Source organism: Nesoenas mayeri (assembly GCF_963082525.1).
Source record: "Nesoenas mayeri genome assembly, chromosome: 1".
NCBI lineage: Eukaryota > Metazoa > Chordata > Aves > Columbiformes > Columbidae > Nesoenas > Nesoenas mayeri.
In genome coordinates this window covers 108163322-108179559 of record NC_137541.1, presented here as the reverse complement: position 1 = coordinate 108179559, position 16238 = coordinate 108163322, and the positions used below count along the sequence as shown (strand labels likewise).

The window sequence follows — 16238 nt, the reverse complement described above, 5'->3', positions numbered from 1 at the left end:
AAGGACTTGAGGTTCTTAAATGCTGTAGAGGTTTATTACAATGAACAAACCAGTGGATAACAGAGAAACACTCCTACATCTTTCAAATGAAACTTCCACATAATCATGAAGAAAGCTAAAGAAATACGCTTATTTCTGACAAAGGAGGCATCTATATGAAAAAATTAGATATTTCTGAATCTAAAATATTTCTGAATCTACAAAAGACAGTAAAGCAAGTGGAAAACTTCTCAGGCATCCAGTCTATGTATAGGGGCAGGTTGCCTCACCCTTACATTCTCTCTTCAACACATAATTCTCTACAAATGCAGGGTCTGGGAAGATGAATTGCTAAATGAGCTAATCATATAGCAAATAGGTGATTGTTGATGCTACATCTTCATATTCAGGCAAGAGAAAAATTAACAGTTCAGTAAAACACAAAAGACAGAAAAACTGGAGGAGAACACACACAATGTTTAGGTAAAAAAACAATTCCAAAATATACTTTTTCCATACATGAATGACATCCAACTAAACACAATCCAAGCATGAACTCGGGGAAATGGGCAGGAATGCAAAGATCAATGCCAGCACAGCCCTGAAGTCTAGGATTCAAAGAAACCTAGAAAAGGTCAACAACCTGATCCCTGCATCGTTGCAAGCTCATTTTAATTCCTTGCAGCCTCCCCTAGGGATGAGGGCTGAGACTGCTTCCAAACAATCCCAAGAGCAAAATCTCCATGTCACTTTCTTTCATAGTGAACAGTTTATTTCCCCTTAGATTTTTAAGTCATTTCACTGCTTTGTGCTCTATCTTTAAGCAAGCACTGAGGATAACTGTGCCCACTCTACTCAAATATCCCTTAGGTAGAATGAAAAGCTGAATGCTTATTACTGGGGGCCTTTACCATTTTCAATTATTGCTTTTTCATACCCATTTCATTTCAACTAAAAGAGATTAAAGCACTTGAGAACTATGAAAAAGAACTATTAAAAAGAGTCACTAACTATGCAATTAGAAATAAATTTGTATTCTTAATAGCATACCACCCACAGCTGGAGAACCTCTCTTCTTTCCATAACTAGACTACAAGCCCATATCTTACTCCTGAAAGATCTTCTTAAATATCTGTTTAACCACAGAGTCAAAACATTGCAATTAAGGTAAGAAACAGAACCCAAGCAAGTTCAACATCAACTTTTTTCTACTTTAGAAAAGGAAGAACACACAAAAAAATTTGCAACCACGCTTTACTCCTACACAAACTGACAATTTGATATTCACTTAGTGAAACAATACTGTGATTACCCCGGAACTGAAATACAGATACAGTAAGGGGGAGATATTTTACTTTTACTTGTTTTCTCTCTGAACTTCACACATATATTCACAGATAAACTATAACTAAAGATAGGCCATATGATCTTCTTCTAACCAACCAAACAAAACTTCAGCTGAAAAAACATAAGGTTATCTTCTAAATGCATATTATTTCCTAAAAGATTCATAACACGGATTGCTAATAAAGCAACAAAAGCAGCTCTGCATTAATTTATACTTCCTGAAGATGTAGTCAACTATTGGCCATTAGCAGTTTCAGATAGGAAAATGGGACAACCTCATCTGCAAAGAAAGAAAAATAAAAGGGGAATATGATAGAACAACTTAATTACTAATATCAGATTTTCACTCTTTCCAGCTGTGCCTCATGCATCAAAAACTGTAAAAGTGACCTTTCTGGAGGCAGCCGGAACTAGGCTAAGATCCTAAAAACCAAGAAACATGAGGTCCAAAACTGGAAGAAACAGAAAAAAAAATGCAGTAAGGGAGAAAGATAAGAGCAAAAAGGACAAACTACAACAATCAGGAAGAGGGTTCTTCTGCAGTTTCAATCCCAGGAAAATTTTAAGACTAGCAAGATCTATGCTACACTACAACTGAGAGGCATCACTTCTATTTCTTCCAGAACTTCAGACCTTCATGATCACAATTCTGCTTTACTTCTACAAAAATGACAAGTCTTATCTGCAAAAATCCTATCATATTTTCATAAGTAATAATTACTAAAGAAACTTAAATTAAACCCACTGGATGAGACAGCACTGACTGGTGACAATGCTGTAGAATGTTTGCATCTCATCCCACCCTGCCTCAGATGTTACTAGAACATATAAAATACAAATATATGTGGATTTTATTTTTCAAAAGCAATGTTTATGATGCTTCATTTTTCCATTATATTTTCTTTTCCTTTCACTATTATTGCCTTGTTTTTAAACATTTGTCACAGAAGTGAGGAATGGGGCCAGCTAATTATACCAGCTCTTTCCTTACTCTTTAGTCCTTTGCTTTGCACCCGAGCTGCTTAAATCTCAACGCAAAATTTGAAGTACTGAGATCTAGAAGACCTCCCAGCTCATCCTACTGATCACATATATAACCCACAGGAAAAAAGTGTTTGTACAGTTCTCCAGTGCTATATCTATGGGATAATATTCAGAATAATAATATTTATATTTTTTGCACATATATGATCTGGTGTCCAAGTCTGAGTCAGCAACTTGTCAAATTACCTATTGCAATTACTTGTCAAACATTTCTCCTCTCAGGGTACTTGCAGGCTATAATCTTGAAGTATGTCATCATTACTACTACTATTATTATTTGTGATTTTGCCACATATTCTAGGCAGCTGCTGCACTGTACTCTTCTTGGCACTCTTAAGTTCCTGTCAGCTCCATGACTTCAGAATAAAGTTATGCTAGCTCAGGAAAATAAAATATGTACATACAAATAGGTAAGGGATACAAAAAAAAAAAAAGCAGAAATATGTTGATTAGTTCTTTCAGCAACAAACTTGGCAACACTTCAGCCTTTCTGTTTATCCTTAGATCAGAGTGCTCAAGAGAGGGCATGGACTTCTTTCACTGTGTTTTCTTGTCCAGCAGAATGCTCTAGTTGCTCATGTATATTTAATAATCCGAATTTATTTTTTCCTCCAAGGCACAGAAAATTTCCTAGGCAGAACAGATACAAAAGCAGGTTACATGATTGTCAAGAACAAAAACCAGATCTCCCAATTCTCAGGTACCATGTTAACGCCAAAATGTCCCTTGTGAAGTCATAGGATAGCAGCATTGCTCAAAAGCTGTGTGGTGCTACAGAGGTAGAGCAACTTGTGAGGAACAAGAGCTTGCCATGAGAGCATGTGTTCTTCAGGCAGCTTCCACGCTGCTTCTGGTGAAGCTTCTTCACTGCTTTTTAACTTGTTTTCCTCTGAAATCCAACAGAATTTACATGTGTATGTTTGTGTATAATATACTGGTTTTACCAGTATTTTGCTGATAAAATGTTGGCAAGGTTAGGAATCCAATTTTAGAAATGGTAGTGAAATTGTCTGGAAAATGTACCTTTCATGAGCAATCTCACACATATTCCATTTCTAGTTTTAAGAGGGCAACAGGTAGATTTTATGTACTGCTTAAAAGCAAATTTTTGATAGTCATCATTATTGCTGTCACCATTACTTTGAAATCACGCAAAATGTTCTAAACCATGTAACTCCAGTTCTCTATTTGTAACAAAAGTAATTAATTACATGATTGCTAAAAGAGGGTTCAGACTTTCATGCATTGCGAAGCCTTTGGTATAAAATCTCTCTTGAGCAATATAGCCATTGGTTGCAATTAAGCCAAGCCATTCTTTAAATCCCTTTGCCTCTCAAATTGATTAAAACTGTAACTGAATCCTTTAATACCAGTATGTGTCAAATGGATGGTCTGTCAGTCTTGCTACTTAGCAAGAATAAAAAAATAATTAAGTCGAGAATGCTCAGATCGTAAGTCCCAGTCCCTTGAGCCTCAGCACTGCATCATCAAAAAGAAGTTGTTCTGGCTTCAAGGAGCCCACTGTGAGACTGTTCAAGTGTCACCAGCTCTAGGGAATTTATGCCATTGGCTCTAGAAATGCTCATTTGGTTTGAGTTCTGCCCAATTCAGCTGTAGCAAGAAAGCCACAAGACTGAGGTTTGCTGGAGTCATCACTGAAGGTTCTCACAAAAGATCTTGACAACAATGATGCCAAAGTCTAAAGCTTTGCCAAAACACAAAGAAGACATAAGTTTAATAACTTTCATAATGGATTCATTTATTATTACCTTTCATCATTCTTCTCAGACTAAGACAAGGGCACATTATTTCCAAACAGGTACAAGGACAAGATAGATTCAATCAATTTAGTCTTTCACTACTTGAAATAGAAAATGGATGGAAAATATATCCAGTACAACTGATGGTGGGATGAAAGGACAACTTTGAAACAATAAGCTTGATTGATATAATGTAGGCTACAGCAAAATGTTCATGTATTCTGTAGAGCATGACTATTAGAAAACCGAAGGCTATTAGGGAACTCTGCTCAGGCTGCGATTTACAGGCATGTCTGAGTAATTACTGGAGGAATAAAGTACAAATTAGCATATATACAGATCTGTCCCAAACTCTCCCCCCTCCGACCCCTTCATCCACAAAACCAAGAAGCAAAAACCTCTTAAACGCCCCCCAAAGCTACAGAGGCTGTCAAGCAGGTAACATTCTCCTCTGGCAATGGGCAAAGAATTAAGGGTATGACACAGGCAGAGGTTTCCTAGTGCAGTGCTTTACCATATCTTTGATTTTTAAGAGATCTAGCAGGACACTGGATGCAAAAGGTGTAGGCCCTGGGGATACTAACAATTACAAATGTTTGAAATGGAGATGGGGAAGAGGAAATACATTTCTCCTTTCTCAGTACCTAAAATGCAAAAGCCAGCTCTTCTTAAGCTACGTAACTACCCAGCGCTTGCATTGGTAATTCTTTGCTGCTGCCAAACAAAACGATTTTTTAAAATTACACAGCCATTGTTAAAACTTTATACTGCATTTCTAAGTGGACTTTCCAGAATATGTGCTTTCCTTGACTTTCTTCCCACTGAGTGCTCCAAAAGTCTCCTGTCATGGCTATTCCTCCTACTTCAGACTGCCACAGTCCCAGGGAGCTCTACCCTCACTCTCCCTCTTTCTGCAACCTCTTCCTTTTTGCTCAGCAGCCCCCTAAAATCATGCTGCTTTAATTATCATCTCTGTGTGGATGAGTCACAAATCTCTCAGCCCTTCTGTTCACATTCGCAGTTCAGAATCTCCTCCTGGATATTTGCCACCAGCCCCAACGCAGTATGCTGAAAAGCTGAAATCACGTTTCTTCCCAAACCCTCTCTGCTCCCCGCTTCTTTTCCTATCTCTGTCAACAACTCCACCACCTTATGTCCCACAAGCTCACAACCTGTGTGCCATTTCCAACTCCTCTTTGCTTCCCACACAATTCCTGTCGATTTTCTTCCCACTGCCATTCAGAAATATTTGCTTTCTTTCCCACTTTTGCTACAATTATTCAAACCCTGCAGTTTCTTGAAATCGGCTCTATGACATCCTCACTCTATTATTATTCCCTGCCCCTCCACACTGAAGCCAGAGCTCACCTGCATCCGCAGCAACCCACTCTGTCCTCCCCCATTGAAAACATGCGTAAGAACTCATGGGGATGGGAGAAAACAGAATGGTGAACCTACGCCACTTAAGATACTAAGAAAAACAAAATGAAATTTAAAATGCAATGCAAGCTATTAAACAAATGCTACATAAAAGGACATTTCCTATGCAACCTACACAAATGCACTTCTAAAAGTCTAGAGCCTTTCCCTGAATACTTAATGAGCATGCATTCTCTAAGTTCATAACCCTGGTGTACAAACTGATAGCAATTACCCAGCTTGCTGAGTACAAAGAATTGCCTTTATTTCATTTAAACAATCTGCGTGGAGTGGCACCTATCACCATAGTAACAGAATACTTCACGTAAAAATTTAACACAACTTACATAAATCACCCACAGATCAAGCAACTACTGGGAAAAATTGCTCACTGGATTAAGAGCGACGCCATGTATACACTAAGCTCTTTTCTTCTATTTTCCTGAAGTCATTTTCCATTTCCAATTATTTCTACACTCCTTTCTGCAAAAGACATCATATTGCTTTCCTTTGGGATCTGGTCACATATTAGTTCTTGATTTGCATATAGAAAGTAACTATACATCTTTACTAAAATGAGCTGGCACAGCATTAGGTCAGCAACCATAGCAATTGTTTTAGCACTGACTAAAATCACGTCGCTACTTGCTCATATATCCTGCTAGAGCCTAAGTACTTACACGGTCTAAATTGAATTTCATCTATTAGGGGGATTTCTCTATGCAGTGATAGTCTCAGCAGGTAAAAATAAAATTATCAACAGATGAGAGGTTGGAAATTAGTCGAAAATGTTCCATCCAAAAAAGAAAAAACAAAGTTAAAACATTCTTTTTTCCGTCTCTCTAATTAAGAAAAAATAAGCATCATGCATTCAAAAAGAAAACTTTCCTTATTGACATGCAACATTGAGTTTGTAGCACAATGTGTTGTGAGATTCCTAAGTTTTCAATGTCACTTCCAAGACCATTTAGAGGTAAATAACTTCTTAATTTTTCATTTCTGCTTTTCCTCTAGTACGGCCATTAAAAAAGAATTCTGGTTTATAAAATACAATGGCAGCCAAATATTGCATGTTTCGTTTAGTGTCTAGGTGGTTATTCTGCCAGAGAAAATAAAATTAATCAAACGTGAGAAAAAATAAATATATTTAGGTAGATGGCATTTCAAGCTCAGCTATGACATTAATGTTTTGTATTGGTTCATCTGAAATTCTTGATGTATTTTAAATGGATTTACTAAAACAAATACAAACATACCTCACATTATATTACTGAAATAAAGATGAACCCTACAATTTTCCACACTCAAGGCTTCTACTAGCTACCTAGCAACACATGCTTTCTGTAATTCACCATACTGAAGTGAAATTTTCCCTTGCTGCAGCTGGTTACAGAGACTGGACTGTGTCTGGCAAGGGAAATAAGTTTCCAAAGGAAAAGAAATGCAGAGTCTCAGTCTTCGATTCTACTGATACGATCAACATAATCTTAATTCATCATCATTAATGATTAAATTTAGCACTTATCACAGATCACACAGGAAGCATGGCATATCCTCTGTCTGCCTCTATTCAAATAGATACTGTGGTGCCACTCCACATGCACTGACACTGTGCCCACAACACTCAATCGAAGGAAAAAAGGTTTTATTTAGAGGAAACATATGAGATATTAAAACACAATTTTCCCTTCTGCCTACACTTCATCTCAGTTTCCACCAACTTTCTGCAAGTGTTTCCATGAGTGCATGAATTAACCCAAGAATTCCTGATTCTTTCAGCATCACCTTGACCCACTCAGGCTCCTTTTCTTGGAAAAATTCAACATCTGCATTGGTTTACCAGTATACGCACCATCAACAAGACTAGTCTTTTTTCTACAAATTGTTCTGCTTTGTGCCTCACTCCCTCTCATGTTCAGAGAATGTCAGTCATTAATCTGGAAGAAAAACAATCCAAAACGCCACACAAGCCAACGTCAACACTTTTTTCCTTTCTGATCACAAAGTTTCTCTGGTACTTGGCAATCTTTTGGGGCTTTTGTGTGGGGTTTTTTTGTTTTGCTGTGATTTGGTTGATTTGTTTTTTGTTTTTGTTTTTTTGGGGAGTTTTTCTGGTGGTTGTTCTTTTTCATTTTGTTTTTCCTTCTTCCATCCGTGAGAAAAAGAAACTACTTTCTCTAAGAATGTAAAAGAAAATAGAGCTAATAAATACACAGGACTTTACCGGATGGGTTTTTATTAAAGCATGCTGTGGCTTCATATGCTACTTTGAAAATGTCACATCACAGATTACTCAAATTCAGGAAAAAAAACCCCTCTTTACAGCATATATCTCAATGACAACCAATGAGGCATCGAATTATTTCTAGTAATGGTCCATATCCCTACAGATTATTATTGATATTTTAACCTTGGAGCTATTCTGTGCCTCATCCCATTTCAAAAGGACTTCAAAACTTAAAAAGACTACAACATATCTACAAGTAAGACATGTCAAGCTAGGGCGGGGGGAAGAGGGAGTGAGGAGAAGGGCGGAAGAATAAGAAAATATCAGAAATAAACTATCAAAATCAGAAGAAGACATCAACGTTAAGCACCTTTGGCACTATTTTATAGTACATTAAATTACATCTGTTATTTTCTATAGAAGTATGCTATAGTGAAATAAGATACTCTACTATGAAAAAGAGAAATAATTTACTAAAGAATATAAATTGAAACCACTTTGATATAGCTTCTTGTAAATAAGAAAAAGTTTCATATTTCCATCAAGCCTTTACATTCTATTTTACCTTATTTATTATATATTGACTTCTAAATGTGAAGAAAACAACTGCACAGGATAATACATTTCCTGAAACACAACTACTTCTGAGCCCTGCTTTGAACCTTATGCAACAGAAAATCTTGAATAGGAGCAGCACTTAAGAATACAAGGCAAGTCTAAATTTCTGTCAGCGTCACTTGCAATGAGCTGTAACACTCTCATATGAACATCATTTGGGTTCCATGGACTATAAGCAGATAATGCCTGCGTATTCATTTCAGGGGGGACTTTTTTGTTCTGTTTTTAACTTTTGACCACATCTATTGAGCTACTCATTTGTACACTTACTCTCCCACTTGTACACTTATCAGAAATCAGACATTTTCTATAAGCAGTGTACTATGAATATTTCTTATTCCAAGAATGATCCCAACGATCTGGAAGCGCAAACCAGCTTTAATGAGGAACCAATCAAACATTTGCATCATTAAACTACTAAAGCCAGTTTATTAGCTAAAGATTCTTGAAGTAATTAGCTACTTGGTATGACGTAAAATTCAAAATTTTAAAGCTATATTTAGCAAGTCCTTCAAGTCCTTAATAACTAGGACTTATAAACAAAATGGAGGAATTGTGATAGAAAAGGTTATATGAGAGATACATTGTAACAATATGACTCAGGATATTAAGTATTCTTCGCTGTTCATGAATTTGATGCTGCCCTAGCATAATGAATTGAACCATTATATATTATTGCTTTTAGATTCTGAATCAGGGCAGAGGGCTATGAAAGTAAATTCCCTTTTTATCCTTTAAATGAGAAAACAAACCTGCACTTAGTTTCTCAGTGAGACTTAATATTTGAAGCATTAATCATGTAAATTAGAGCCATCTGATTATAAAAAACTCAATGTCATAAAAAATAGTGCATTACTCAATAAATAATTTGTCATCCTTTTCAATACCTTTCATATGAAAGAAAGCAATGGCTAGAAGTCCAAAAAAGATTACTCCTCCAGCATGGGAAGAGAGTCCACTGGAGCATGGAGGATACAGACACTTTTTCAAATCTCAAACACCTTTAAATGGGGAATAATCTCCAAATCACTCAGCTGAGGCAGCGCACAGGGCACTTCTGCATGTGCTCTGTATTAGGGCTTCTAGCTCAATGTCCCAGGTGCCTGTATGTCAAGACAGAGGTTTAGTGGATGGTTGTCTTGGTCTTTCCTAGCCGCCACCTCCCAAATTGCACCACTCAGGTTCTCACCTTGTGTCACCCAAAATCCGAATTTACCCCCAAATATTTCCTGCAAGGCAGATGAAGTCAGAAGTGTGTTCTGTGACAACAGTGCAATCAGGTCCATGTCAGCCAAGTGACTGTTCTCCATCTCTACCCATTACATTGAAGTGCTTCCACTGCATAGTCCCTCTTCAAGAATGTGTTTAAGCAGAGGAGTAATTGCAGTGAAGCTTTTATAATGGAGTATTTACAGGCCTACAGCTATGTTTCTGCTGAAGCATTTTGCTAAGTAAATCCCACAAGACATTAAAGTTGTGAGATGAGCACCAGTGGTTTTAAAACTAAATAAACACAGGAAATCATTGTGAAAGGTGATTAAGGAAAGTAAAAAATGTGTGATGAGTGCTATTAATGATCGCTACTAAACTGCAATAATAAGAACTATGGTGTTCAGCAGCAAAGTTTTCTTTAAATGTCTGATAACTTATCAAGTTGATATAAAAATAGACTTTTCAGCTATTCCCGAGATTTTCAGGGTTTTAATTCTAAACAAGAAAGCTTCTTTAGTGAAACCCTAATGGGTTCCTGAGCAACAAGAGCACTGAGAATGAATAGTAATAAAAGCTACCTACAGATTGCCTAAGAAAGCAATAAATCTTCTATTCCTTACAGTTATTGTTGTGCTCCCATTCTAAAACAAAACAATCACACTTACACGGACCAGATTCTGGCACCCTCTGAAACTGAATACCCTGACTAAGTCAATAGCAAGACTTTCATGAACACCATAAAGATAAGGAGTCACTCCTGTTCTTCCTTATATGCATTTATGACCAGAACAATTCTGCTGACACAAATCTAAATTCATGAGTGAACCGAAGGGGAAAAAAAGCAGAATCCAAAACAATCTCATCCTTCCAATGTGTACACCCCTATCCCTTTAACACCTATCTTATACCATCAAAAAAGAACAGGCCTTTTTTAATTACTGCAGTGTAAACAGAGAGTACAGATAATGCTCCACCTCCAACTCTATGGGGATGCTCTAAGCAGGCAGACAAGTGTAGGAGAGAAAGGCAGAGAGTGCAAGGGAACAGTCACAAAAGTCATGATAGTGTCATGGATTTGTTTATTTAAATCCTTTTTTTTTTTTTCTCCAATGTTCTGCTGCAAGGGAAGAGTTGATTATAAAAATAAACCAAGAATGCAACCCCGAATTAAATAAGCCATCAGAAAGGAGGATGTATTAAGAGTGAAAACTTGCAGGAAATGCCCATGAAACAATATCCTAAAGTCCTAAGGGGGAGAAAAAGATTCCTTAAGCCAAAATAAAACAGCTGCACAGAAGCAGACGATTAGTGCAAATGCAAAGCAGGTTGTAATAATAACTTGCAGTGGTCTGAGGGACCTGCTTGCACTAGCAAATCCACCACACACAGGCCTGTTAGTTGGGTCCTGAGCAATGTGCAACACACAGAGAAAATGAAACGGTTCAAACAAAGCATGTGCCGTTCAGAATATTGCTTCAAAGTCTGTCTCTAAGTAGGTATCATAACTCCAACTTTTTTAATTATTTAAAATTTAAAGCACAGACACTGAATAGATTTTCTTAGACTTCGTACTTGCAAGAGAGATGTAATTCTGTCATTTTTTTTCTTCATCATCCATTTACCACTGATAAGAGGACACACACAACACATCCCACGACCCACACTTAATTCCATGAGAAAACACTGACATTACAATTAGCCTTAAAACATGCAAAAGAATTCAAGCAAGCCAGGAAACTTCTAGACTTTTTTCATTCATCTTGGCTTAAGAATAATTTTTGATTAATAAATCTGAAGGTTGGCTGTAACTTAAACACCACAAAACCAAAACAAGCAAACAAAACCAAAACAACCCAACAACAAAAAACAACAACAAAACCACAAACAACAGCAAAAAACCTCCACCATTTCAAATCCTGCCAGTGCTTAGATACTGAGGTGAATACTGGAGTTCTATTTTTGAATTGTACTAATGTCTCAAAAAAAAAAAGTCAAAACTATAAGAAAATGTATAGACTGTATTTTTTTTTTAATAAATCATTAAGCTTTATAAAAATCTGTTGTTAGCTACTGTTAAAAGAACAATTGTAACATTGCCTTCTGTAGGTCTTTCACAAAAAAAAAATATTATAAATTATTAGAAGATAGTAAAGTACCATAAATTATTATACGTTGCATACAAAAGAAAATGGTATCTGAGACAGCAAAACACCTGGTAAGGTGATACTGAAACATTCAATCTACAGCCTAAAGGAAGCACAATGAGGATCTTCAGCTTGTTCAGCGATTTTATAAAAGAAAAGCTCAGCAAAGACATTTCAGAAATGTTACATTGGAATGCATTTGTTTTAAGTAGAGATCAAACCACATGTGTTTGGGACTAGTAATGGAATTTTTCATTATTATTCTTCTAACTACAGCCCAACTCAATTTCAGAGCATGCTTAAATTAAGGCACATAAATGTTCCTTTTGACTTTACAGTATGGATTCATGTGCTGAACTGCTCCCTGATTGGGGTAACATGTCATTTTGGCACAGATGAAACTGCTTTTCTCCATAGGTATGAAATTGTAACATTTGCTCTCACTCACACTGAAAAATACACATAGAGAAATATTTACCTACAGCATAGCAAATTAGTATCATGGCTGAATTTGGATGAATTTGTAAGAAAATGAACTGATATTGAGCTAATTCCTGGGAAATATTGCAGCAGTTGATATTTTACCCACTTTCCCACTAATAGTGGACACATGAAAATAGATCAGGTGGCTCTTTCTCTGAATTAAAAAACTAGACTGTGATGCACAGCTACTTCTACAGTTTGGCCAAGCTGAAGGGACGCCCTTCATGCCTCCTTCTCATATGGTACTGACTCTTTCTCACAGCCCAACAAGGGCATAACAAGACAACAGGACAATGGATGAAAAAAACAGGCATTGTGAAAAAGGGAGCCTAAAAAATTAAGGCCTGGGCTCTTCTTACTCAGCCACTACCACTGGCATCTCCATCCCAGTTTGAGGAAGGCTGTTGGTCACAAGGCCAGTGGGGAGCATGGGGTGGCTGAAGGATGGGACTGGTGGGTCAGCCCTTGGCCCTTGGGCCTGGAAAGCAAACAGGCACTCTCACCGTGTGGTCTGTGGGGAGGGAACAGCCCATGCTCCATTTCCACATCAAAAACTCCACACATAATCGAGGGAATAATTGATGATGATGATGATAATAATAATAACAATAAAGAAAAGTGAGAAGCTTCTGATTCCCAAGCTTGAGCACATGGGACTAGTGATATATGAGTTGGAGAAAGCAGTGAGATAAAATTATTCATCAGTGTTGCATACATTTATGAAAGGGTCAGAGAAAAATGCATTTCTTTTATAAAAGGGAGATCATCATCATGCAAAGTCATGCCAAGTGGCCACAGGAGAAGTTTAGCTTTGCTTGATTTGGAGTGATGCTTCTGAAAACCAGAAAAAGTCTCCTCAGCACTCCTACCTAGCCCACTCTCTCCATTTTCCCATTCACCTTCCCAAGTGCAAACACACTCTTGAACTGCTCAGCAACAGTGGTCCCTTCCATCTGCTGTTGCCAAACCGTGCTCTGCATGATGGGCACTGCTGCACTGCATGGTCAACCAATGCTAGAAGATGGTAGCAAGGCCCTTCACAACCATCAACAGCAGAATCGTATCAGAAATGCAGGTATATGATGATAGAACTACTTTAACTTCCTAGGTTATTTCTACAGAATTTGGTAGCAACATTAGTTTGAACTTGCAGCAAGTGACTTTTCAGTTTCAGCAGAACAACAGGCAAAGACAGGGACAGACCTAAACCACACACAAGAGAAGCAACAGAAGGCTGGGGAAGGCTCTCCAGATTGCACTCCCAAACGATGCCCATTAAGCAAGTACTTTTCAGTACCTACTTCTGGATTTCTTGAAGGTAGGATGTAAAAAAATGTATACAAAATATTCAAGCCTAATGGGAAAACATATCTTCTTAACAGGTGTCTAGATGATATGAATTGTATGAAAGAGCAGATGACTAAAGTCCAACACACAGAGACCTTTTGAGCCAGACAGTTAACTAAAAATTAATGACAACATGTAAGTACCTAAATACGCAAATTATTGAGCAGTTTTTGTAGATTTATTTATTTATGTACATGATTTATATTAGACTGGAGAACCCATGATGAAACTTACTACTGAGATATGCAGAGGCATATACACAGCACAACCCAAGCTAGTATTATAAAACCAGGAAGCAGAATTTTTACCGAGCATTAACTAAGTACTAGTATTCCCTTATTTTTGTTAGACAATGATATAGACAGAATAACACAAAGTTGTGTGAAGAATGCACTGGTTATTTAAATTTAGGAAAAAATCAATTCTAAGTAGATGGTCTCCTACCTGTTGTACTATTGTTGTTAGTTCCAGACAGAGCTGTATGACATTATTTCTCGTTACTGAGTAATCTGTGACAGCAGCAAAAGGTGATCTAAAAAAAAAAAAAAAAAGAAAAAAAAAAGAAGAAAAATAAATGTTTACTAGTACTAGTTTATATCCACTTGCTTCACATGTGTACAATGCACTTAACACATATTGTTTCTAGAGATATTAAGAGCACACAAAATACCCAAAATTTACTACTAAAATTGTAAAATACAGGATACATGGAAAATGTTTACCTCTCCTTGGTTTTGCAGTTTTTAAGATCCTCTTTAAGAAATTCTGTTTATAAAAGCATTATTTCTCACAGCCTTCCAGTTTCCTTCTGGACTGCCTTTTATTCCCCCAGAAAAAGTCCACCTTGCCTTCTGCAATTGTTCAGGAATATTCTCATAAAGGCAACCAGAGGCATCGCTTGCACCTGTGATATGAACCGTGTCCAGATGTGAATAAGATCAGAAAAGCATTTGGCTGATTCACTGGGATTCCTGGGACCTGATCTAATATCTGGTAAAAGTAACGGAGGGATTCAGAAGAAGTAAAATCTTATCCAAAGGGGAGAACAGCATTTAGAGCCAGAGATGCATCAACACACAGAGGCTGCAAAGGTTAAACTGGAGGCACAACCTAACACTGTGCTACAATCAGAGGTACTTAATGAAACGAAAAGTTGAATCTAGCATTTAGAGACGTCACCCATATGTATCCTATACGTTAAAACTTCATGTTAGAAAGTTTAAAATGCTCGTCTACCTAGAAGCTTGCTTGTTTTCTAGAGGAACTGCTAAAATATATTTGGTTAGTAAAGCTGGCATTTCTCTGATTTCTGTACTACAACTCAACCTGGCCTATTTTCTGTATTTAAGAAGCAGCCAATCACTAGGCAGGACAGGTATTTCCTCCAAGAGGAGTCAAGATTCCCACTTCATCACTGTTGTAAATGAGGTTTTTGTGGGCATTATTAGCATTGCAAATGTGGCATTTCTCCCTAATTTACCTGCTTCAGACATGTAAAACAAAAAATGTGGCAAAGAACCACAAGAATTGTAATATCTGAATAAACTAAAAACAGATCATGCAATGTGCCAAGATCTCTAAACAATGCTTGAAGTGTGGTTGCCTTTAAATTAAGCTGTGTGACTAGTGCCTTCCCCAACTGCTTGCTTTCATCATGTCTTAGAGAATAAATATCTGTATATACCTTTAAAAGCTTTACCGTTCTGGATGGTACTACACCTTCCTCATCTAACTCTAAAGACAAGTTTCCAGTATAAAGAACTCTACTATAAGCAAACCCAAATTCTAACTACAAATATAGTTCTACTGTTTATTAACAGGTTTCTACATTTCTTTTCAATATGCAGAATTTCTGAAATTCCAGTGCAGGCAGATTTGGAACTGTCCATACCCTCTTTCTTCTCCAGGGCTCCCAATGCAGCCCTGATAGTTCATAAGACAGAATGAACTTTGAGGTACATACTCAAGTCTTGCAGATTTAATATTAACATATACTTTCTGCCCATATTTTCTAGGGAGAAAAGCAGTACATTCTTTTTAAACAAAAGTATGGAAATGGGAAACTAGACAGAGTTTAAGAAACATAAAAGTAATAAGAGAGCGAGGACATAGTATACAGCATGTGGGTAAGTTCCAAAAGGTGCCTTAGAAAAGCTATACTCAAAGCCCAGGTTTCATGCTGTGTATGGCAACAGTACAGTGGGTACACACTACAGCAGGCCTACCCACAGACACACGCCCAGAGTGTTACTGAAGTTTGAGAGACATGTGAGCATATTAAAGGATAAAAGGTAACTGAACTGCTTTTAAAAGTACATTAGCCAAGATGTACAAAAACACTGATATTTTTCTTTTCAAAATTGTAACTGTTGAGGTTCTGGAACCCACCCGAAACCTTGATTTTCGAAGGTCGTGTTCATTTCTGAACTCATCTTTATTGAAGATGAATGCAATCAAGAGAGCAAATAGTATTATTTTACTTTAAGTATGGATATTAATAGAATTTGATCCTAAAATTACACAACTGGAATCTATTTGACATTTCAAAGCCTCAAGCATTTCTCTAAACAAAATCTCATGGTAGGCTTTGGCTTCTAATACCACATCATCTTTCCGCATACTTTTACAATTTAGTTTGGTTTCATGGTTCATGAGGAA

The 16238-nt window shown here is 37.1% G+C and overlaps 1 protein-coding gene across 4 annotated transcripts in view; it reads right to left on the bottom strand.

Annotated features, from left to right (window-relative positions):
• CNKSR2 (connector enhancer of kinase suppressor of Ras 2) overlaps window positions 1-16238 on the bottom strand; it is a gene marked incomplete at both ends in the record, with an annotated part of 212516 nt that overhangs the window by 138816 nt on the left and 57462 nt on the right. For all 4 annotated transcript variants that reach the window (XM_080363336.1, XM_080363337.1, XM_080363338.1 and 1 more), the window contains one exon: window positions 14025-14112. In XM_080363336.1, coding sequence (XP_080219462.1) covers window positions 14025-14112 — 88 coding nt within the window. The remainder of the gene's footprint in view (window positions 1-14024; window positions 14113-16238) is intronic.